Below are 24,659 nucleotides of genomic sequence, written 5' to 3'. Positions count from 1 at the left end.
CAAAGCTAAAGTACCGCCCGTCGGTCGGTCGGTCACAATGCAATGGCTAGTAGCAGAAAGAACAAAATGCCGCGATTGGAACGCAGGTCCACTCCACATCTAAACAACAGGAGAAAAAACGCTGTAGAAATCAGCGGGACGAAAGCCCCGTCGGCAGCGTCAAAACGAAACATAAAGAGTAAATTTATATGATTTAATATTTTTATTGTATGCATCTCCGGTGTTTTTGTTTTGTTTAACCATTTCTCTCCTGACCTGAGCTGACTGATGTTGTGTTTTAGCTAAGCTACCTTTTACCGACTACCGTCCGGTTGGTGAGTTCTTTCTATTTTTTGTCTCTATAAATTGTGACGACCGAATTGAGTGCCCTATTCTCGTTCGTTTGCAAAAACATGTCTTAAGGTCCGAACGGTACCCAACCGTTCTTCCGCTTCGGCTGAAATTCTGTAACATCCACGAATATTTAACTGTTTTAAAGTCTTGCAGTGTTTAACGATATGATCAATGGCTAGGTCCGAGATTAAGGGACAGTTCTGCAGTTTGAGGGTAGTTAATCGAATGCATCCTTGGGCCACGATCTCCACACAGCGATCGTTTACGTTTTGACACTCGCTGAAATCGATTATTTCCAATGATGGGCAGTTGAGAGCGATTTTTTCTACCCCGTATTCAGTGATCTAAAATTTGAAAAAAAAATTGTTTAAATTTGGTCGGAGTCTAAAGCAAAATAGATGAGTTACCTGCAGCCGTTCCAGTACGAGTTCTCTTAACTCGATTAGGCGAAATTTCCGTCTGAAAGCGTAGTCCGTTATGCGATAACATCCGTGCAGGTTCAAGTATCGCAGGCGTTTCAGATCCTCAATGGAAAAACTAATCTGGTACTCCCAAATCGAAATGGCGTACTCGGGTAAATCTATTCCGGTCATGCCTGCATCTGAAAGCTAAACAGAAAAAAGTTATTAGCAATTTAGAAGTTTTAAATATTTTGAGCATTTTTTTAATTTTAATAGATATACCTTCGCACAACAGTCCAAATTTAGTTCTTTCAGACCAGCCATATGATAGAAAATATACTGGATCGACCGATCGTTGATGCAGTTGGAACATCCCCCCAAATCTAACACCACTAAATTCGTCAGCTCGAAGGAAATCTTAGTGAAAACCACTTCTCCTATACTCGCTAACAAACCCAGGTACAGTTTCTCTAGCTTCTGCCGGTTATGATTTAGCAGTCCACCGGAAATGCCAACATCAGAGATTCTTTCGCAGTTCGTAAGATCAATGTGCCTCAATCGAGTTAGCTGTTTGATCGACAAAATCCCATAATCGGTAATCATCCAGCATCGATTGAGAATTAAAGTCTCCAACTGTGGCATACAACTGGCAATCTGTATCAAGCAAGAATCGTTCAACGCCAGTGATCTGGTCAGATCAAGATACGTAAGATTGGTTTGAAGATTAATCAAATCTACGATCCCCGCCTCCGAAGATGGTATCTTCTCGCACACCATAAGGCTTAAGCTGTTCAACTGCAGTTCCTTGATGTCCGCCAAACGCCGCAAGAACAAATTATCGATTGGTGTGTCACCTATGTAAAAGTGCCGAATTGAGTGCCGGTGCTCTTCCACGTAGTGCAGGACGTGATCCAACATACGAAATCGCTGCGTCGCTTCTACACCCTTGAAGCAATTCGATACGTCCAACGAGTTCAGCTTTGGTGCCATGCCAACAATGAAATCGAAATGATGCTCCTCGAGCCGGTTGTTTCCTGCCAGACTGATATGCGTAAGCTTCGGTAGTGTTGGGCAGTACGTCACCGTGAGGTTTTTCAACTGCTTCCAGGAGCGAAACAAATCCGGACAGCTTTCGATTGTAAGCCTTTTCAGCCGAAACGTGTAACGAAGAATCGATAGTAACTTTTGCTTCCACATTACACAGCCCTCGAACCAAAGCTCCTCAATGGATTCGCCGAATTCCGCCCAAAAATCGCTCCTATTTCGGAACATAATCTTTGTTAGCTTAACGTTAGGGAAGTAACGAAAAGCTGTCAGTAAGCATCGCACCGGTTCGATGTTGTCCTCGAATTCGACCTCATAAATGTGCAGCCAAGTGGAACGCAACATTAGTGGGTGTTTAAGACCTTCATAGAAGCCTCGGCAAGCCTGCGCCAAAGCACAACGATCGGTGGGATTCAGAAACCTTAGCAAATAAACCATCACCTGGAAGGAAACTAAATTAACATAAAATCATCGCATAGCAAAAGGTAACGGGGAAACCTCAAACGGTAGCTCCTCGAAGAATGGCTCAAAATAATACAGGAATTTGTCGTCATAATGTTCGTACATCGTACGCTCAATCTCCTCAATAACACGCTCCACGCTCATTGTCACCAAACTAATTTACCAAGAGCCAACAACGAAATTTTTTGACGCCGATCACTTTTGGCACTGATGCAGCCAGGGGAATACCACTACTGTTGTCACGATGCACTCTTGATGCAACACCCGCGACGCTAGACAGTCAACTGAACTTGCATAGCTAAGCGGCATGCACTTCAAGATCAGGGTGAAGCGAACCACTCATTGTTTACACGATCATCCCCCTCGGGAGTGAGTGCTCGCGATTTTGGAGTCCGCTCTGGGTCCAGTGGTTCTGATAGTTGAACTCCAAACGCCGATGAATAGTATTATAAATTCAAAAAACTTATTTGAATTTTGATATCTAACTTCGGAAAAAAGCAAGAGTAACTCATCTACGACTCGGGTGATGACGCGGACAAGCCGCGATCGACTGCCGGTTTCAGTAACAAGTATATTATCACTAGCAGCCCTGACTGACGGTTAGTTTGTGATCGACCAGCATCCAAGATGAATCTCGAGCTTAAACTCAGAAAAGATCTGATGGACTATATTTGTTCCGTGACCGGCACCGCGGACAAAGGATCATCGTCATCATCTAGATCTAAGCATCGCAGCCGAACAAAAGCTGGTGAGCTAAGATCAAGCAAATCAAAAGGAACCTCTAAGAAATCAGTGAGTTTCAACTTGCCTGAAAGCACTAGTGATCGTAAACCAGCCAAAGCAAAACCAGTGCCCAAAACTGTGGTGGATTTTAATAATCCCGAAAATGTCACAATTATTACTCCAAGTGAGGACAGAACTCGCACCCGGCGGAAATCTGATATCATTGCCATGATGCCAAACATCAAGTGGAACTTCGATAAAGGTGAGCCAGAACCAGAGGTAGAAAAACCTGCCTGGCTTGAGCCGTTCGATTGTAATGGACGCTTCAAAGCGCGGTACGATCTACTGCCCATGGAATTGATTTTGATTATTTTCAAACAAATTACCGCGAGTGATCGCCTAGCCGCTGGCGCTACCTGCCGACGATGGATGGAAGCATCCCACTACTATGAACCGTTTCTCGACCAAATCCAGTACCATTTCGATCGGATAGAGTTCGGTGATCATGTCGGCCCTTTGAAGTACTTCAGCCAGGGTTTTCGTTACTATCCGCGGTTGATTTTCACCCAGGTCGACTTCAACAAACATAGTGATTTCTGGTGCAACCATGGCCTATGGATAACCGAACTGACGCTGCGCTCGTGCAAAATCAAAAAGAAGAAATTTATCTCGATCATGCGAAATCTGCTGAACCTCCGGCGTCTTGAGCTGATGTGCTGTGACGAATTGTTCAAATCGTGGACCTTGGAATACAACACGGAGGAACCAATGTTTCCATTTTTCCTCTTCTGCCTGCGACATCTGTCACTCTCTGGTTGTGATTATTTCAACGAGTATCACTTCGAGCGCTTCATTACCATGGCACCGAATCTAAGGTCGATCGATGTTTCCAACTGCTTTATCAACCTGTATCTGTCGAAACGAATCACGATGCTAGATCGCGTCATGAAACTGATCAATCGCAATCGTTACCTCATGAAGGAACTCAACCTGGCGGACACTCCGTGTGTTGATGATTTCATATGGCATTGTTTGTGCGAAATCGAAGATCTTCAGTTGTCGCATTTCTCGGTGGCGTACAGCGATCGAGTACCAACGAAAGATCCCGGCATTATTCGGTTCTTCAGTCTGCAAACCCAGCTCACCCATTTAGATTTGACAGGTTCAATCGGGCTGAACGACGAATGCTTGCAGATTATCATAACCAGTTGCCCACTTTTGCACACCTTGAAAATCCGAAGGTGTTGGTTGATCAGTGACGAAGGGGTTGCGGATATGCACACAATGCAGCATCTCCAAGTGTTGGATATATCTAACTGTGAACGCATCAGTGACTATGGCATTATGACGGGAATAGTCGGCAAACGTCCTAGGATAGTAACTGAACTCTATCTGAATCTGCTGAATAATTTGACGGATTCTACACTGTACTATATGCTGGTTACATTCAAAAACATTCAGATATTGGATTTGGATAGTACAACGAACTGTGTTACGGATGCCTCCATTCAATACATTGCCTGTTATCTACACAACTTGAAATACCTCAATGTTACCGCTTGCACGCAGGTACGTTGGACCTGGAAGGTGAACGTAGCGCATGTGTGTCCCGGTCGAATCTTGGTGCTTTGGTTTTGATTGTCTCATAACTCATCTTTATCAGTTGGAATCTTTTAATCCATAATACCCACTTTTTTGCAGGTATCAGCGTAAGTACTTTAAGTTTCTCTAACTAGCATCACGCGATTATATCATACATACAAGGAAGCTTTTAACAGTCATGCTACTTTCAATGCGTAAAACGTGCTGCATTCGACTCATACAGTAAGGAATGCTATTTTCGCTTTTCGATACGATTACTATCCGATTACGTCAAGCGTCATCGTCGTCGTCGTTGTCGTGGACGTCGGTCGCCCACGTCAACGTAATCGAATTGTTGGCAGCTCACACCACGGTACGGTGTTTCCTAGTGTCACGATTAGGGTGGGAAAATTCGAGACAGTGGTGGAAAAGAAACAAAACTTTTGAAACAGTTTTAGAGTAATATCATACCTAACTGTTTTTACTATTGTCAAATGGAAGTCGTACATAGTCAACCGAGAGATCAATGCCAGTTCAAATTAAATTTAACTATTGATATCGGTAAAAATCGATGGTAAAAACTGTTAGAGATTTATATGTTCTACACAACAATGAAGACTGGGTGGAGAAAAGATACAACTTTAAAAAAAAATCGAATAGTTGAGCCTGAGCGCGATGTTTGAGAACGCGGGGTCCTGATCTTCGCCCGGGATCAATTGTTTTTTACACAGATGGTTCAAAAATGAACGATCGAGTGGGAGCAGGAGTAACAGGCCCAGGAGTAGATCAATCAATTCCGACTGGCCGATGGGCAACTGTCTTCCAAGCCGAAGTCCAAGCTATACTAGAATGTTCTGTTATATACCTACGCAGCAAATACAGACACTCAAACATTTGCATCATGTCCGACAGCCAAGCAGCTTTAAATGCTCTGAAGTCTGCAACATGCACATCAAAACTAGTTTGGGAGTGTTCAATCACTCCAAATACTGGGTTGCAATAATCAAGTAAATTTATATTGGGTTCCTGGTCAGGGATTATCCTGACTAAGCAAAATTAAAAAGGGCATATGTCAAAAAAGATCAAAAAATTGGTCGCAGTTATGAAAAACCCAACATGGAAAATACATAAGTTCTACAACGAAACAAACCAGACATATGAAACTTTTAGAGATCGTTTCCTCAGGACGTGAAGAAATATGAGAACTTAGGTCGACGGCACATAGAAAATTACTTCAAAATCAAAGTTTACAGGGTGGTATTCAACAACTCCAACCACTATCATGCCGCTGTGAAGAAAATCCTAAAAATGTTTGCAAAAGTCAGGGCTCCCGATTATCGTCTGATTGCATTCAAATTCTTTTTTTCATTCACGAATTGCATAGAAGCACAGTAGCTTCGTTTACACTTATGTACAAATGCAATGCCTGCGCAAAAGCAAATCAATGTAAGCGGTTCGCACGCAAGGTTGTGACTTGTATGCAATCAGCTACGATTAATTTCCAGCAAGTATCGACTCTTGAGTCTTCATACGTGAAGCAAATGCTTGAAGAAAGTTACGCTTTGAATCAATTGAATATTCGTAAAGCGAACAGATCTTACCATGAATAGTGCCTCTCCCAGGGTAACTGTCATCACCAACGAATCTTATGATTGTGAGGCTTTCTCTGCGGAATGACTATTGATGGGTTCCAAGCATTGAAGGAACATAACACTTCTGTTCCGTTCCGTCTATAGTTTTTTACTTCTCTTTTAAATCGATAATTATTTGCTTAAAAAAGACGCAATTCGCAGTGAAATTCTCATATAATGGGCGAAGATTCAATGTACGAATCAGGAGCCTTGATAAAATGTATTAATGCACTAATAGCCTATAATTTAAAAAATTCAAGGAACGTGAAATAATAAATGCCCAAGATAAAAAAGAGCAGTAGTATAAACGCAGAGCTAAAGGTAAAAAGTTTCAAAATCCGTCACTTACCCCGGTGACAAATATTACCTTAGTTTTCTTCACAGTCGTTATGCGTATGCACAGGTAAATTCGACCTCCGTTATCAATAACGTTGTACTTCCTTCCTTTCCTTTTCTAATCCGACGATAAGGACGTAACCGGCGCCGTTATAGATCTTTACGCAGCAGAAACTACTAAATTGTTGTATATTGGAGATCGTAAATTAATCCGAAATAGCCATCTTTATTGCTCTTCACGTAACTTTACTAGCTCAGATCCACTACGGAGGAGCAACTACAGAATGTGCGAGTAGTAGTAGTGCTTGAAGTCAACATTTTAGCATTCACAATAAAATAGGTCCCACTTATAATGAAACTAGCCTGAGAAAGGTATAATAGTTATCCTCGGGGAATTGTAATTATGGCACGATATAAGCAAGAGGAACGAGGTTTCGATAAGACTCCTTCCTCCTGACAAAACATAATAAAACTGACCGGAGGTACCGTAATCCTCTCCGGGAATTTGAGATCGTGGCAGAGTAATGGCAGAAGAATCAAGGCTCCTTCTTCGGTGAAATAAGTCCTTCTTATTATACAACCGACTAGAGGAATATTAGATCTCTCACAGGAATTGTAATTAGCAACATTGGTACGAGGAACGAAGTTTCAGTAAGACTTCTTCCTTATGACGAAATAAGTTCCTGTTACAATATAACTGGCCAGCGGAACGTTTGTTGAATTCGCTCCAGGGAATTTTAACTGGTGATATTGACGGGGGAACGTTTTGAAGTGGTTGATGAATTCATTTATCCTGGTATGCTTGGGACATGTGACAACGGTATGAGCCATGAAGTGAAAAAACGAGTTGCATCTGTGAACAAGGCCTTCCTAGCTGTGGTCCCGTAGTTTACAAACTCGCACATTTGTACATTTTTAATGTATGAAAGTCTTTTTGTTAAGTTCTAAATCAGCCTATATTCACCATTAAGCCAGTACCAGGGTTGCATTGGATTGGATTTTTGGGGATAGTGATAAAAAAAGACAGACAGACAGATAATTGAGTTTGATAAATTTCCCATGGAAGGTAAAGATATTAGCTTACTTGCAAAAAAATAATACGTCATTGCGAACGACCTTCCGGTAGTTAACAGGAACATTCGCCATGGCGGATGAAAACATGTGTGTAGACATGTTTTTGAGTTCTCTCCTCGTTTTATTTATCAATTCCTCCTCAGGTTTCGCGACACAATTGTTGGTGTAACCCTTACGCTTCAGGTTTGCCCGAAAATTCCTGATATTCAGCCGCTCCATCTCCTCCAACGATCGCTTCACCTTTATGGTATTGATGAACGAAGCAACTTCCGGCAGGCGCTCGTACTATAAATTTCTCCGTTCACGGCCAGTCCGGAGCGAAAGAAGACATCCCCTTCTCCCTGATTGTCAGCCACAGTAGCACCTTCTTGAGGAACCTGGTGGGTGAAATGAACTTCACCTCGAAGCTCACTTCCTTCGTGAGGGAGGCGAAATACGGAGTGCCTTGCCAGTCGTTGCCATCCAGGTTGAGATAGGTCCCCCCATCCTGCCGCTACGTCGTTGCCTGCAGCACCGAGACCAGTGGACAGCGGAACCCGGCTTTCGTTCGTTGCTCTGATTATTGTCCAATAGTTCCAAGGTATTGTAGATGCCTAACTAGCGTATCCGGTGTCCACAAAGTGCCGCACGATGTCTCTTTTCGATGCGATGGGGTACCGTTCTTTGAACACGCACACTTCTGAACGGAGTAACTTCTTTGTTTTCGTCATCACGGTTGCAGTTCAACTGTCAAAATGTTTCTTCTGGCTTATGGCTTGCTATGATTGATGCTGCATGGGTAGTTTCGTCAGTGCGTGTAAATTCTTGAAAATTCATTATTTTTCTCCATTTCTTAAAATGCAAATGTTAGATTTCAGTTATAATTAATTTTCTCAAGCAAATCCTAATACCTGCTTAAGACGTGGAACAAATTAGACTTGCAGAATGATTTAAGACTTAAAAGCGCAGCATCGTATTGCAAAACTTGTATCTGAAATTATTTTGGGGGGACCGCGAAACTCCCTGTACTTCGCAGAGGGGGCAACGCAGCTCTTTGTGTTTAGCAAAAGGGACCGCGGAGCCAAAAAGGATGGGAACAACTGATTTAAGAGGATCAGGATGGTCTTGGTAAATTTCACAGGCAATTAATTTTTTTAATGGGTTCAATGATGGCAATTTCGGTCACGGGTTTCTTTAAAACACGTTTTATTATGTCAAAGCCGACGTTTCAAGGAAACTCCAACAGGAAAGCATTTTCTTGGGTTGTTTCAACAACTTTTTGGCAAGTGCTTCTAAAGGCTAGAAAAGATAGAAAAAAATTATACCAAATTACGCTTAGAATCACCGAAAAGTGCTTTTAAAGACCAGAAGGAGCCAAAATATGAAGTGATCCCAAATTAAGCTCAGAATCGCCGAAAAGTGCTTCTAAAGGCCAGAAAAAGTCAAAATAAAAATGATCTTGAATTGAGCTAAGAATCCTAAAAATAGTGCTAGAAAATGATCCAAAATTAAGCTCAGAACCGCCAATCAAAAAGTGATCTTCAAAGTCAAACATGACCGAAATGGAAAATGACCAAATGTAGCTCAAAATCGCCAAAAAGTGCTTCTAAAGTATAGAAATAGCCAAAACAGAAAATGATCCCACATTTGGTCCTAAAGTTCTACACTACTTCCTGATTCTTACATATCAGCTGAAAGAGTGCCATTTTACTGAGCAAAATGTGATTTTCCAACATTGTTTATCGTTGTCCTTCGATTTATGAATGAAGAATAAGAAAACTGCTCGAAATGCCTTAAATGACAGTTCCCTACATGGGCATACCGTCATTTAAAGCATTTTGAGCAGTTTTTTATTCTTCATTTAAAAATCAAAGGAAAACGATAAACACTTTTTAAAAATGATGTTTTGCTCAGAAAACGCGGTTTTTTTTTTCAAACGATGTATATACTCTGGTTTAGCTTCAGGACCTAATTAGGATGAGAATCGCCAAATAATGCTTCTAAAAGCTAGAAAAGGACAAAATAGAAAATCTCAAATTGAGCTTGAAAGCGGTAAACTTGCATAAAAGAAGGAATTTCAGCTTAATAATACGCATCTAATAAGCCCAAGAATTGACGAAAAGTTGTTTAGGCAGCCTTATAGCATTTCATGTTCCTCTTAAAATTTAAAAAAAAAATTAGTTTTCGTATGTCAATATCTAACTCAGCATCGGTTTAAAGATATTCTGTTAGTTTTCACGTTTATTCATTTAAATATCGATTACGCATTTATTCTGATGCTTTCAATTGCATCCAACTATTATTGCCACTAAAAATTGAATGAACGTTCCAAAGCATCCGATTATCTAAAAATTAGCGAAAATCCTTTTTAACAGCAAGAAATTGTTATTTGGAACTACCAATATCAATCAACAGCTGCCGTAATTGGCATAACTTCAAATCTAACGTGTATTCCTTTACGAAACCCAAAAATATGTCCACTGCGTCCTCTCAACAAGTAATTCTACAATGTATTACCCGAGCTTGATCGGGTGACCATTCTATGGCAGCATAATAGCACGCATTCCCGAGAAGAGAATTGTACCTACGTACAATTGTCCGAAGACTAATTATACCATACATAATATTACGCCAATACCCGAAGATCCATCATCTTCGGTACAGCTGTGATTAGCGCCTGAGTCTAATCCCATTCGCTGAATGTGGCGGTCGTCAATTCACCAGTTGTTGAAATGAAGTTAATCGAATCAGAACCAATTCTAGTTGGCTTTGGCAGCCTTCCAGCGGAAGTAAGTGGTTCTAGTGGTGTCCTAACGCGATAACTAATTGTACTCTCACTCATAGCTGCTGGTGCACATTTTCAAATTTCTGTCCATCAGCGATCGTAACGCTGCCAGCTACACGTGCCGGAAGTGGTACGAAGCCTCCAAATACCTCGGTTTTGCTAAGCAGATGTGCCTCCATTTGATCGGGGTCGAATTCGACGATGGCAAACCACCGATAGCGGATCTCCTGTTAAGCCCTCACGTCTACCCGGTACTAAAACTAACACGCGTTCGCATTCAGCAGGCAGTTTACAGCCAGTTCTGGGCTGACTTTGGTCCGTCGATCGGTGAAATCACCTTTGAAAAGTGCATGATTTGGCGAGAACGAATCATCTCAGTGTTCAAGCACATGAAAGCCCTCCGGACGGCCCGCTTCGTCGAATGTGATCTGCTGCGGGACGACTTGTTCAGAGATTGGAAGTTTTTCGAGAATGGCCTGCTGGATATTCACTTCGGAAGTGTGACAACGCTGAGTTTGGCGAAGAATAACTTCACCGAGCTGCAGTTTCGAGCAATCGTGGAAATGATGCCCAACCTAACGGAGCTAGACCTCTCAAACTGTTTCAGTTACGTCGATGCAGCCAGCAAAGCCCAGATGTTGAACTGTATTTCGAACTTCATCCTGGAAAGACAGCTTTCGCTGAAAAGCTTAAATTTGAGTGCCATTTCTGTGGACGATTTATTTCTCCGAAAAATGCTCAAAGCACCGCAACTACGTTTGGAGAGGCTCTATTTGACCTATCTGGAAAAGATGCCTTTGAGGGATCCGGCTATTATCAGTTTGCTTCGAGAACAAACTGAAATGCGGACTCTCGATTTATCGCAGTCCGTTGGGATAACGGACTACTGCTTGGATCAGATAGCTAATTACATGCCCAAGCTAAGAGAGTTGAATTTAAGTGGCTGCTGGGCCGTGGGGGACTATGGAGTAGCGCAGATATTTCGGTTGCATAATTTGGAAAAATTAGATCTATCAAAATGCCGCATCACTAAAAAAGGAATCCTCGACGGGGCTTCGCTTAGCAATAGAAAGAACATTAAGGAGTTTCATTTGGAGCAGATTTCTACCCTGGATGATGACTGTATTGTTAAAATTGGAGCCAACTTTACCAACTTGACGGTTTTAAACCTTGGAGGGTCGTCGTCCTGCATGACCGATTGGTCGGCGCAGTATATTTTTTGCAACTTGACCTCCCTGGTGGACGTCAACTTTGAGAGAAGCACTAAGGTAACGTTTCTGTCGGTGGTAGTGTAAGTTAGCGAAGCAAATATAAAATTAGAATAGAAATTAATTTGCTGACGAAATCGGTAGACTATTTTCCAATTCCCCTCCCCTAATCGAGACAAAAGCTAAAATAGTCTACCTCACTTTTCATTCAATATAAAAGCTGGCACGACATTGACATTGAAACTATTGCTTAATCGAACTGTGAGCGATTCGCTTTCAAATATATTTTCTAAGATGCACGAATATTATTCCCTAGAAGACTTCAGACAGTATTGGAAATCCAAACTAAAATGTGTGGATGCCGATTTTGCGTTGCTTCCTACTGAAGTAAGTTGCAGTTGTTCAATAAGATGGATTTTGTTTTCGAATCAATCAATTTAATCTTTTCCTTCTGTAGCTATTGGTGAAAATATTCCGATATCTCTCGGTGGCTGATCGAAATGCAGCCAGCTTCACCTGTTGGCAGTGGTACGAGGCATCCAAGTATCTGGGCTTCGCCCAGAAGAAATGTTTGCATTTAATCGGAGTCGAATTCGACGATTTCAAAGCACCTGTAATGGATTTACTGCAAAGCAGCCACTTTTTCCCAGTGATCAAATTGACCCGGGTCAAAATGAATAGTTGCAGCAAATTCTGGCCTGAGTTTGGTCCATTCATCCGTGAGATAACCTTCGAAAAGTGCATGATCTGGCGGGAGCGAATCATCTCCGTGTTCAAGCATATGCCAAATCTGCGCATAGCGCGCTTTGTGGAATGTGATCTTCTTCGGGACGATCTCTTCAAAAAGTGGAAGTTCTTCGAAAATGGACTCGTGAACATCTACTTTCCCGCTGTCAGGCATCTCAGTTTAGCAAGAAACAATTTCAGTGAACTGCAGTTCAACGTTCTGGTTGACATGTTGCCGAACCTTAGCGAAGTGGACTTTTCGAGCTGTTTCCGAAATGTCGGAGCAACCAGAAAAGCTCAATTACTGAATTGCATTCTCACCTTCGTACAGCACAGACAAAATGATCTTAAATGTCTCAACTTGGGTGGTGTAGCCGTTGACGATCTGTTTTTGCGAGGAATTGTTGAGGCCCAAGGTCTCCAGTTGGAAAATCTAAGTTTCACCTATCTGGAAAAAATGCCTCGCAAAGAACCGGCCATCATTGATCTGTTACGACAGCAAACCAGTATTCGTACACTCGATCTGTCCCAATCAGTTGGAATCACAGACTTCTGTGTGGAACAGATTGTTAAGAACATGAGTGATTTAACGGTATTGAATCTGAGTGGATGCTGTGGCCTTTCCGACTACGGAGTGGTTCAAATTTTTAAGCTTCGCAAACTTACATGCTTAAACCTATCGAGCTGTCGTATCACGAAGCGAGGGTTCATTGAGGGAATTGGAAACAGTAACAAAGTTAGCTTGAGAGAGCTACATCTAGAAAACCTGAACCCCTTGGATGATGAATGCATTATAAAAATAGGTTTAAGTTTTCCGCATCTTACCCTGCTCAACTTGGCAGGTTCGGCTTCCTGTATGACTAATTGTGCTCTCCAACATCTGTTTGTTCATCTAACCAACCTCCAACATCTTAACCTAGAACGAAGTACCAAGGTTTGCTCGTGAGCTCTAGGAAGTTAAACCCAGTTTAATAACGATAAATACGTTTAATTGCAGTTGACAGATGCTGGCTTCACCGGAATCGATCTTCCGCAGAAAACCTTCGCCATATGGGATATTGCGGAGACCTTCTCGATCGATAGGCTGAAAAAGCTTCGCATATTGAAGGTGTCGGGTTGCTTCAAAATAACGGACTTTTCCCTGCGATATGCCTTCCGCTTTATGGAACTGAAGGAACTCTCTATTTCACGGTGTCATCAGGTACGATATTCTACTCAGAGAAAAGAGCAAGGAACCTTAGTTTCATTTTTCACAATTTAGATTTCGAAGCAAGGTATCGAGAAACTAGTAACGAGTTGTCCTGCCTTGGAGTTCCTGGATTTAAGTGAATGCCAAAATATAAACGATTACTGCGTGGAACTGATAGCCATTAACTTGAAACGGTTGAGCACACTGAAGTTATCCAACTGCCCGCTGGTTAGCGAAGTCGGACTTGGTTTTCTTTCGGTCCACTGCAAAAATTTGAAGGTTTGAAAACTTTGCTTTTGTTACATTGCTTATTATTAACATGGAATTTTTTCGTTTTTTCCAGTATTTGTACGTTAGGGGATGTTTTAAGCTGCCACCAGATGTAATGGAGCGTTTGTCTAATATTACAACGTTACGTCAAGTTTACAAATCTTAGATAGAGCTTTAGTGTCACGTCAATTCTTAGACGTCAAATATGTGTTGTAATAAATGTGTATGGAATAACATTAAGAGAATGATAAAAACTCAATGTCGTTTTGGTTGTTTTTTACCTCAGGTGATTCTAGAGTATGAATTTGCTACATGGGCAGAAAAGTCTTTGGCCCTTTAAAGAAAAAAAAAACTGTTTTATTCTTCAACATAATTTTTTATTCATTCTTACACGAGCTGTTGACAGAATCTACACACTTCTACACTACACTTTTATTTCACTTCACTTTTTAATTCTATCACTTTGTGATAGAATTAAAAAGTGAAGTGAAATAAAAGTGTAGTGCAACACATAATTTTTGTCTAGAGTAGCAGTGGACTCATGGGTGTAAGGGTGGATCCATATCTCTATCTATGCCAGATTTTCCGTCTTAGACGCGGCACCCATCACGCTCTCAACTTCTTCATGTGTAAGCTTTCATGAATGATATGACTAACGCGTTCATTTGAGACACCTGTGGTCTTAACTAGCTCGCTGGATATCTCACTTTACTACCATTTAGCACGATTTCACATTTTTTCTTATGTGTCTACCTTCGAGAAAGTTGCCTGCAAGCCTTCGGGAAAACTGTGCCGCATTTTATAAGAAACAACTTTGCCGAAGACACTATACTTCTCTCTGCCTCTTTGAATGGACTTTTGTGTAGTATGTATTAGAATGTCCCTCAAAATCTGAGTGACGTTTGACTTATACTTAAATATACCAATAGTTTTGTCTGCGAATATCTGCGTTTTTGTTCATATGCGTTTGGAAATAAATGCATTATTTCATTGAATATCTTCAATAACTAAATAAAAAAAATGAACATTGGAGAATATTGAAAAGAGACTAAAGAAAAGTCCTAAAAGTCCATTTGTTGTTTCTTATAAAATGTGCCAAACCACAAAATTAGACCTTCCATAAATTGAAGAATAATTATTGGAATAGCTTTGCTGAAAACGTTACGGCTCTACAGGACAAAATAATTTCGATCAACGTGATGATTTGCAACATTGAAAACGGTGTTACAGACAAAGAGACGTGCCACTCGATGACGATTTCTTCGTCCGAGAAAATTCGAGAAAAATAATCTCAATAATTTCTTCATGTAGTTGATACATGTTACTATTAGCGAATTTCTTTATTCCACTGCGTCCGAGCAAATCTGCCGAGCAATAGAAAAACGGCATCGCGATTTATGACGTAGTAGGTTGAAGCTGACAAATTTTACAGTGCGCTTCGGGCAGCAAGCCAGGTCAAAACTGGGTCAAAATCGAGCGAATAAAGAAGGGTTTTGACAGCAGTTAGTGCGCTTCCAGGTCAAAACGAGATGAGCTGGTGGAATAAAGAAATTCGCTATATGACAATCAGTTTCACCATCTAATGTACGATAGAAATGCAGAGCAACATGTCAAAAGGGCCTATCTACTTTCATCGATCTAAATTGACTTTTTATTTGTTCAATGGTTCAGCTATAGTAACTATGCCCAACTTGGTTTTTATATAAAAAGCTAGATTAGATTCTCCGGTGTCAAATGGTGTAAAGGACATATCATGGAGCGAAGCAAATAGGCTCTTTTGACATGTTGTTCTACAAATGAAATTGTTCATTATTGCTTGACGTCTAAAGAGGAATATAAAATATGAGAGATATTTATTCCACAATACATTTATGCCCAACAAGAATTAAACGGAAGATCTTCGGATAGGTTCATCTAATAATTCAATAGCAGCAACCTAGAAAATGAAATTCAAAAGTTAAACAAATCAGTTTCGTTTGTAATTGCTAATCTTTTTTTTCTTAAAGTGTGTTTACAAGTTATTCATTTTATTTCTAAAATGAGAACTTAAGGTGAAATTCAGCATTGGATTCGCTTTTTGTTATTAAAACGAGGAAGCTTACTACAGGTTCATTAAGCAGACAGATGCGATATATTTTTCAAAATCTGTATCATATTTACAGTTCGCTTATTTTTCGCTTTCTCTACTTCACATACTGTCTGCTTAATGAACTTGCGTGTTAACCCTGAAAAAGCCGTTGTTAAAAATAGAAACTTAGTTCGAAAAATTTAGCCGTACGGAGCACCTTCCGTTGTTGTGTCGCACTTACTACAGGTACCTACGTTATTGGTTCACAAGTTTTAAAATTGTGCTTCTCAAGCACCATAATGGAGGTCGCTATAAGGCGTGTTCAAAATATGCTAACCACTCTGCTTACGTAGGCTGACCAGATTTTCTCGGAATTAAAATGGAACAAATAGGTTCAAAATAACGAGACACTTGGGAAAAAAATTAATAATAATCATCATTGAAATCATTGAAATCATTGATCAGCCACAGCAGCACCTTCTTGGGGAACTTGGTGTTTCATGAGGGAAGTAAAATACGAAGTGCCCTGCCAGTCGTTGCCATCCAGGTAGAAATATTTATTTAGCCAACATTAACAGACAATAGTTGTCCCAATGATGATTGAGTGTCTTAAAATAGAAACAATTAAGTTAACTACGATATAATAAGTACAATACGATATAAACAACAACTTCCTTATTCGACAAGTTGTAGTAAAAACACAAAAAATCTACAGCGGATTGTATCACGTGATAATTTAAAAACAAAAACAGAAGATACCTTGTTAAAAACTCGCTGTATACCGACCAAAGCGCTGTTTCGTCCATAGTTGGTGCGTTGAAAGGGTATTCTCAGCATGGAATTGTTCCGCAGTGCCCTGGGTTGCACGTTCAGTTTAATTGCACCCAAAACAGCAGGACAATCGCTTCTACCCAACCTGGTGGCATCACTGACGTTTACGTACAAAACAAGTGAAGCATTAGCTGGATCACTGGATCAATTTTACATGCAATTTGACAGCTGATTCATCGAAACAAGAAAAAAAGCATTGTTCATACGTGCACACAGTGTCGGTGTTCAGCGGCAGTGGCCTTACGTGTTGTTTTCTGATGATGTATTTATTGCACGTAACGTCGAGTGCTTTACTTGATAAAATCAAAAATAAATGCGTCGCATTGTCATAGAATGTACACAACGTTTGTTCTTGCCGATTGCGAATGGCGGTGTTTCTTGCAGGTAGCTGGCAAACGTGCGATGACTTAAGGAATACCATATCAATGTATGTGTAAAATAGAAAGCGTATCAATGCCAGTTTTAAACATTTACAAAGCTAGGCCAAGCTATTTTTTATAATTTTAAATTGATTCAAGCGCATTACTCAACATATACAACATACATTATGCTTCACTCGTCACGCTTACACTGCTGTGTGAACAAACCTTCAAAAACATAAATGAGACTAGCGCCACTGTCTTTCACGGCAGCTTCAGGAAACAAGACCGATGCCACCGGGTTGGCTCTACCCTGCAACGTATCGGCAGCGAACATAGCTCTTGCGATGTTTCTTCGCGTCCAAATAGATCAAGTCTCCAAATAGATCAATCGCCATCGGCTCTAATAACTCGGTATACGGAACCGGTTTCGCCAAGGTAAACGACGGAGAGCAAAGCGTAAGAAGTGGCGTTGAACCAATTCAATTCTTACTACTCCGTTTTGGTAATGTGGATGCCAGACAACGGAACAGTATTCGAGCGTGGAACGTACTAGTGAACAGTATAATGCTTTGAGGCAATACACGCTGGTGGAATGCTTTGTGATGCGGAAAATGAATCCTAGAGTTCTGGATGCCTTATCCACAATGGAATAAACACGCCGTTTACACGATAGTTGGCTATTCAATATAACGCCTAAATCCTTCACATGGTCGACTCATTGGATTTTGGTACCGCCGAGCTTGCAATGAAAAATAACAGGTTGACGAATACGGCTGAAGGAAATTACCGAGCATTTCACCAATTCATGAAGGTGTTAAACTCACGCTAGAGGCAAGTGGCATCCGCTATCGAACGGATCTTCAGGTATAACTTCGACCTTTCAGTACACAGTTAACATCATTGAAGTATAACAGAAATAATAACGGTCTCAAATGGCTGCCTTGCGAAATTCCAGACGAGGCCGAAAAAGGCTCTGCTTGAAGATCAAGATAGGAATGGCACCAACGCAACATACTGCCGCTAAGACCGAGCCTTTCGAGCTTAGCAATCGTAATGACATGATTGATTTTATCGAATGCCGCAGATAAATCGGTATAGATGACGTCCGTTTGAGCGCGATCCACCAGGCTTTTCGCAACATATGACGTAAGACACAGTAGATTTATATTGGTTGATCTACCCGAGACGAACTCGTGTTGATTATAGCTCTGGAATTGTTGGCAGTGAGACTGCAACCCATGAACCATGATCACAAGCTCAAATAACTTGAATATTGCGCATAACGACGAAATTCCTCGATAGTTATTTACATCCTTCCGATCTCCTTTTTTGTGAACGGGGAACATAAAAGCAGTTTTCCATGCAGACGGAAAAATCCCACTGGAAAGGGACAGAACAAACACGAGCTGAAGAGGGTTTAGCACAGTGGTTTTCAACCTTTTTCAGTTCATGCACCCCCTTTTGATAATTTACACAAGCTTTTCCCCCCTATCGGAACCATGAAAGAAAAGCTGTAGTAATTAAAAAATATAAGGCTTTTTAAACTTTAATTTTAAACAGGTTTCAAGCAGGAGCAGGAAAACACCAATACACGGGCATTTTCAGCATCACTTGTGAAGGTGTGTGTTACGATTTATCGTCAACAAGCATATAGAGCTTTCTAAGCCAGATCTCACCAATACAGGCTTAGTCGTGTATCCTTAGAAAATCGATTTATTTTCAACCAAAAAATTAGCTGATATTCAATTTCGAAAAATATTTCACTTATGAGTCCTAGTTCATTCGTGTTACCTGTTTCAACAAACTGTGTTTTAGTGGAAACATAAATGAAATAAAACTAAAATTTTTTTGTTATCACCAGCGTGTTGATTATTTGTGCCCAAAAATAAAACTTATTTAGTGAAATCGACCACTAATACTAGCGCAGATAGAAAGGTCTATTTGACGTATGCCTATAGAGCAAAATAATGCGCAAAAACCGGTGCATGGGTTTTTCGCGAGCGAATTCATTGGACACTGGAAAAAAATGTCGCATCACCGTCAATCATAAAATCGCATTACATGTGAAATTTTTCCACTCGCGATTCCCCCCCTGCAACGGTCAAATTCCCCCCTAGGGGGGAATTCCCCCCCGGTTGAAAACCGCTGGTTTAGCAGGTTCTCAATGTGCTTTTTTAAAAAACGCGAATGGAATTTCATCCGCCGGATTTTGTCGATGATTTTAACTCAGAGTCGGCACTAGAGATCATTGTTCCATCTATGGTGAATCCACTAAGTGTATTTTCAACCGTAAGTGAAACGTTGCTAGCAGCCAGGGTAAGTTGCTCAGACGGGACTTCGTCGCAAAAAGTTAGTGCAAATTTCTCAGCAAAGAGTTGGCACATGTTTAGCCTTCAGGTTGAGCTGAATATTAATAATATGGGTCTCGTCGTCCATCACCGCCGCCAACGTCGCGATTCGCCCCTAGGGGGGAATTCCCCCCCGGTTGAAAACCGCTGGTTTAGCAGGTTCTCAATGTGCTTTTTTAAAAAACGCGAATGGAATTTCATCCGCCGGATTTTGTCGATGATTTTAACTCAGAGTCGGCACTAGAGATCATTGTTCCATCTATGGTGAATCCACTAAGTGTATTTTCAACCGTAAGTGAAACGTTGCTAGCAGCCAGGGTAAGTTGCTCAGACGGGACTTCGTCGCAAAAAGTTAGTGCAAATTTCTCAGCAAAGAGTTGGCACATGTTTAGCCTTCAGGTTGAGCTGAATATTAATAATATGGGTCTCGTCGTCCATCACCGCCGCCAACGTCGCGATTCGCCGGGAAAATTGTCTTGACCATCTGATCTGCTGCTGCGTCATTGCCTGAAGCTCCGAGACCAGTGGTCGGAGCTGCAGCTTAATGACATGCATGTCCATATTGCCTAGCATTTTTCCCGCCGATTGCACCGACCTCCCGTCCAGGCGAAGGCTGCGATGTAGCAACTTTTCCCTCAGTCTTCCTCTTCAGCATCCCTTAAAGCTTCTTGTCGCTCAGGGTCGTCGGCCATCCGGAACCGGGATTTCTTTCGATGCTCTGATTCTTGTCCAATAGTGCCAAGATGTTGTAGATGCCGGAACGGGCGTATCTTTGAACGCCCACACTTCTGAACGAAGTAGAATCAGTGTTTCCGTCATCACGGTTAGAGTTCGACTAATAAAGCAGTCAATTTTTTTCTGCTGACTCATGGGCTACTGTGATGAATGCTGCAGTGTCAGTGTCAGTGCGTGTAAGGTAAACCCATGACAAATCGACTATTTTTGTTCACTTTTTCTAATACATGCGTCAATACAAGGTTAAATTTATTATCCGAAAATGCAAATGGAAATTTTAACCTTTGAGACTTCTTCAACACACGAGATTTAAATCCTAATAAGACACACGTTGACATAACTTATACCTGTTTCTTATAAACTTTATATGAACGAATTGTTTGTACAAAACTGTACAAAACAAATGTTCATAGTATTCATTCGTCGTTAAAGCCGTGAAGGTGTTTTCTTTCTCAAGGTTTTTAACCTTGTGACCAGGAGAAACATACTTTTGCATTTATTTAAAAGGAATGACATGAGAAACGAAGAATGTTTGATAAAAAATCGAAATGGCAGCTAACGAGATTTTCAAAAGCACGTCATTTTGTTAATTTTTTTACGATTTCTCTTACTACGTCTCTCTGGGAGTGTAAAATGATTTTCACTGTCGGAGATAGTACACAGATGCGATCAGTATCCTATCAGATACTACATTAAACAACAAATTGTCGTTTTGAGGACAAATTAAATACTTAGTTTGAAGAGGTAATATTTTCACATTCATCGTTACACTTCATTCCAGCGGAAATCGGTAGTGGCTTCGGTAGTGGCAGACTTTCCGTGTCGATTTTTGGTTCAGAACATTTTACTATCGAATAATGTGATGGACGGCCTCTCCGTTCGGACTTTGTCTGCCGTGTAATTGTTAGTTTGAATAACAGAAGGGTTGTGTGCAAAGCCACGACCGCAAGGCTTACGTAGAACTGCATAGAGCTGTTCCGTTCAGCACTTGCATTGTTGTATTCGGGAATGATCGAGAATTCTTTGAATGACTCACGCTAAGATTAAGAAAGACTATCTTTTCAATGTTTATAACTTTTATCCAACATTATCTATTAGTGTAAATATCAGGAAATAGTGTGGTGGCTCTGTACAGATTACATATGACAGCTGGGGTCAATTTACGACCTAATAATATCATCCCGGGTTTTCCAGGAACATTATTTCCAGAGATTTTTTATATTAGTGTTGGACAAAAGTTATTGTGATTGGTGACAATAATGCAATAATGAATTTTACGAAAACAAGTTAAGAAAAACCACCTTGTTTTGAAGCCATTGATAGAGAGACTATCTTCATCGCACAGATTTTCAAGCTAAATTAAGGTAAAACGAAAAAAAAATACTTTTGAGAATATTCTTCTCTATTTTTAAGAATAAGATTTTGGACAAGAACCAAAACTGCTACATCAGATTATTTCAAACTTGTCTTCTGAAAAGTCCTGTCGATTCGCATGGTAACTCAAAAACCAATTCATCGATAAATCTTAAATACTAAAGAGCTATTCTTTACTGCTGTAGCTAATTTGCCATAGTATGTCGCTGTCAGCAAACTTAGTAAATGGGCGGTTTGGGCAGTAATAACAGTTTCAGCTGACCAGCTCAATGATTAGCGGAATCAGCGTAATGATACCCACCACTAATTATAAATCGTTGAACATGTTTGTATTAAAATGAAAGTAAAAGGCAAAAAGTGATGCCACAAAAACCCCTTTATTTTCCATCATCTTTTGAGAGCTATTATAATAAAGATCTGGTTTATTTTTCGGTGATCATTGATTTTGAAATTGTAAGTTATGCAAAAAATAAGTTATTGTAAATTACACTAAATATTACGCATCAAATCTCATTTTTTTGTTTTTTTTTTTTTTTTCGAACTAGTCTCTGCGATACAATTATACTAAATAGATTTTAGACAATGAGGTACCATAAAGCAAACTCTAATATTAGACAAGTCATTTTCTATTTTTGTGATTTTTAACGCAATTTTATGTTGCAGTCAATTAAATACTTGTAAACTACGTTTTTACTGATGCTCTTCAGAATAATATAGTTTTTTCCTGTCATCTGCAGACTGTCCAACATAAAACGATTTCTAATTCGAAAATTCATTTCAACAATGTATTTTTGACTATTGGCGACGGTTGGTACACTCGATCTAAGCCCGCCCGTCACACTTGGCAAAGAAATCGATAACAAAGACACCGGCAAACATCATCGAGTAACTCATTTCCCGATCAACAAACCACAGTCCGCAGTATTTTTACTTTCCACTACATACTGTCCCTTTCTTCAAAATTATATCATTTCACATTTAACAGCAAACCGCTCAAGAACGAGATCCACAGCTGCTGTCTGGTTATTTGCTATTTCTTCAGGCCTAACTACATTCTATTGTGAACCGATGGACTTCTTCATAGCGCACAACCACATAAAACTGCCGACGCCACCCAAGGAGCCAGAGCCCCCTGGATTCAACGATCTACCGATGGAGGTAAGTTCCTCTTATACAATCACCTGCATTGCAGCGCAATAATCTTAACCTTCAACTAACTACAGCTGCTGCTGAAGATCATGAAGATGATCACGCTGAACGACCGCATCGCCGCCGGAGAAACGTGCCGCCGCTGGCTCGAGGCGTCCCATTATTACACACCCTTCAATGAACTGCTGCTCTTTCGGTTTTCCAACATTAACTTTTCCGATAACGAACCACCAATCAAAAACTTTCTAGAAGGGTTTAGAATTTTCCCACGAATCGAAATCACTTCGGTGACATTTTACGGAAACAGTGACTTTTGGCCTGACTTCGGTGAATTCGTCTTGGAGCTGACCATCCGAAACTGCCTCATCCGTGACACGGAATTGTACTGGATACTGCAGCATGTGCCCAAGTTGAAAAAATTGAAAATCGAGTCGTGTGATGAATTGTTTCGTATGTGGCATTTTGATAAACGGTTCTACTGTTGCGAGTCGGGATTCCTGCTGGAGCATCTGACCGACGTCTCACTGGCGAATAATGATTTTATAGACGAAATGCACTTTAACTGGATCATGACGATCGCTCCAAATATAGCCCACTTGGATATTTCCAACTGTTTCAAAATGGTAACCGCCCAGAGACGCGTACAAATGGTTGATCACGTAATGCGGTTCATCAACAACAAGCGGTTCCAGCTGGAAACGCTCAAATTTAGCGGAACTCTATCGATCGATGACATCTGTCTCAGCACTTTGGCGATGCTGGACGGGCTGTGCATCGAGAGTTTAAGTCTAACATTTTGTGACAAAATTCCTCCAGCCATTATCGACCTGCTAAGAAGACAACCGGAGCTAAAGATTACACAGGCACTGCAGTTCAAAGTTAACAAAACGAAAAAGACCATTAAAACTCCTGGTTTTATTAGTTTCCTTACGAGCCAACCCAATCTGGTACATCTTGATTTGTCATCTTCGTTGGGAGTGACTGACGAAATTATGGAACTAATTACCAGCACTTTGCCGAAATTGAAAACCTTGAAACTCCGAAGATGCATTCTGATCACTGACGAAGGCATCATGGATATTGTGAAGCTAGAGCATCTGGAAGTGTTGGATCTCTCCAACTGCGAAAAAATATCCGATCGGGCTATGTTTAACGGGGTCATTGGAAGAAAAATGAAACAGTTGAAGGAACTGTATCTATGCGAACTGCCAAGCCTTAGCGACTACTCGTTGATTCAGGTTACGCTTAACTTCGAGCTGATTCAGATTCTCGACCTGAGCAGCTCTCCGAATGCCGCCACAGATGCAACGCTGCAGTACATCAACTTCTATCTGGTACACTTGAGACGGTTGATTCTGTACTGCTGCACCAAGGTGACCGATGCGGGACTGACTGGGATCGATCTACCGTCCAATCCGTTGGAGATATGGGACATTTCTGAGTCTTTTTCGATTGATCGACTGTTCAAGCTGAGGGTACTTAACTTGGCTGGATGCTACAAGATAACGGACTTGGCACTGCAGAAAGGGTTTTGCTTTAGCGAACTAAAGGAACTTCATCTGTCCAGGTGTTCTATGGTGAGTTTATTTGAATTACAGCAGGGAGTGCAAATTTTTACAGCTTTGATAACCTCATACCGTAGATCACGGAAGTAGGCATTGAGGCACTTGCCACAAACAATAAATCCATCGAATTTCTGGACTTAAGCGAGTGTCCAAATATCAATGACTATTGCATCCAGGTGCTTACCGCTAACCTGAAACGCCTGAAGGTACTGAAGGTGAACAAGTGTCCGCTGCTTACCGACGACAGCCTGTACTACATTAGCATCAACTGTCGTTATCTAAAGGTATGGCTGTGTTGTTACTTTTCCTGTAAGATAAATGTGTTTGAAGTTAAGTTTTAACTATTTGAAGTTTCATTGCAGCACATTTCGTTGAACGGATGCATCAAGCTGAACCGAGTCGAGGACCGGTTGTCACGGCTAGCCACAATGAGATCGATTGATAGTAAATGTATTAGCTAAGTTAGAAAAAATGCAATAAAAAAA

General features: G+C 40.8%; 3 protein-coding genes across 4 annotated transcripts; 2 read left to right on the top strand and 1 right to left on the bottom strand.

Moving 5' to 3' along the window:
• Positions 1-368: 368 nt before the first annotated feature.
• On the bottom strand, positions 369-2,381 carry LOC129722191 (F-box/LRR-repeat protein 2-like). The gene is made up of 4 exons (XM_055675479.1): positions 2,277-2,381; positions 1,017-2,219; positions 741-941; positions 369-677 (listed from the first exon to the last, which is right to left on the bottom strand). The coding sequence occupies exons 1-4, from the start codon at positions 2,343-2,345 to the stop codon at positions 369-371; spliced, it is 1,782 nt and encodes a 593-aa protein (XP_055531454.1). The 5' UTR covers positions 2,346-2,381.
• Positions 2,382-3,194: 813 nt separating this feature from the next.
• LOC129722190 (F-box/LRR-repeat protein 14-like) lies at positions 3,195-13,938 on the top strand. Of its 2 annotated transcripts, XM_055675478.1 has the most exons (5): positions 11,819-11,944; positions 12,015-13,217; positions 13,281-13,484; positions 13,545-13,751; positions 13,816-13,938. In XM_055675478.1, the coding sequence occupies exons 1-5, from the start codon at positions 11,852-11,854 to the stop codon at positions 13,906-13,908; spliced, it is 1,800 nt and encodes a 599-aa protein (XP_055531453.1). In that variant the 5' UTR covers positions 11,819-11,851; the 3' UTR covers positions 13,909-13,938. The 2 variants fall into 2 exon arrangements, with proteins under 2 accessions (XP_055531452.1, XP_055531453.1); XM_055675477.1 differs by lacking the exons at positions 11,819-11,944; positions 12,015-13,217 and adding an exon at positions 3,195-4,532.
• An 8,590-nt stretch (positions 13,939-22,528) lies between these two features.
• LOC129720544 (dynein regulatory complex subunit 6-like) lies at positions 22,529-24,635 on the top strand. Its single transcript, XM_055672022.1, has 4 exons — positions 22,529-22,618; positions 22,684-24,186; positions 24,252-24,458; positions 24,537-24,635. The coding sequence occupies exons 1-4, from the start codon at positions 22,529-22,531 to the stop codon at positions 24,633-24,635; spliced, it is 1,899 nt and encodes a 632-aa protein (XP_055527997.1).
• The last annotated feature ends 24 nt before the right edge of the window (positions 24,636-24,659 follow it).

The sequence above is a fragment of the Wyeomyia smithii genome, chromosome 2, assembly GCF_029784165.1.
Source record: "Wyeomyia smithii strain HCP4-BCI-WySm-NY-G18 chromosome 2, ASM2978416v1, whole genome shotgun sequence".
Taxonomy (NCBI): domain Eukaryota; kingdom Metazoa; phylum Arthropoda; class Insecta; order Diptera; family Culicidae; genus Wyeomyia; species Wyeomyia smithii.
This window is presented reverse-complemented; position numbering and strand designations above follow the sequence as displayed.

Coding starts and splice junctions, on each gene's coding strand:
- LOC129722191 (XM_055675479.1), bottom strand. CDS start 2,345: ATGTACGAACATTATGACGACAAATTCCTGTATTATTTTGAGCCATTC. Junction 2,220..2,276: donor TCGAGGAGCTACCGTTTGAG/GTTTCCCCGTTA, acceptor GTTTCCTTCCAG/GTGATGGTTTATTTGCTAAG. Junction 942..1,016: donor ATTTGGACTGTTGTGCGAAG/GTATATCTATTA, acceptor TTTTCTGTTTAG/CTTTCAGATGCAGGCATGAC.
- LOC129722190 (XM_055675477.1), top strand. CDS start 3,195: ATGCCAAACATCAAGTGGAACTTCGATAAAGGTGAGCCAGAACCAGAG. Junction 4,533..13,280: donor ATGTTACCGCTTGCACGCAG/GTACGTTGGACC, acceptor GTTTAATTGCAG/TTGACAGATGCTGGCTTCAC. Junction 13,485..13,544: donor CTATTTCACGGTGTCATCAG/GTACGATATTCT, acceptor TTCACAATTTAG/ATTTCGAAGCAAGGTATCGA.
- LOC129720544 (XM_055672022.1), top strand. CDS start 22,529: ATGGACTTCTTCATAGCGCACAACCACATAAAACTGCCGACGCCACCC. Junction 24,187..24,251: donor ATCTGTCCAGGTGTTCTATG/GTGAGTTTATTT, acceptor CTCATACCGTAG/ATCACGGAAGTAGGCATTGA. Junction 24,459..24,536: donor TCAACTGTCGTTATCTAAAG/GTATGGCTGTGT, acceptor GTTTCATTGCAG/CACATTTCGTTGAACGGATG.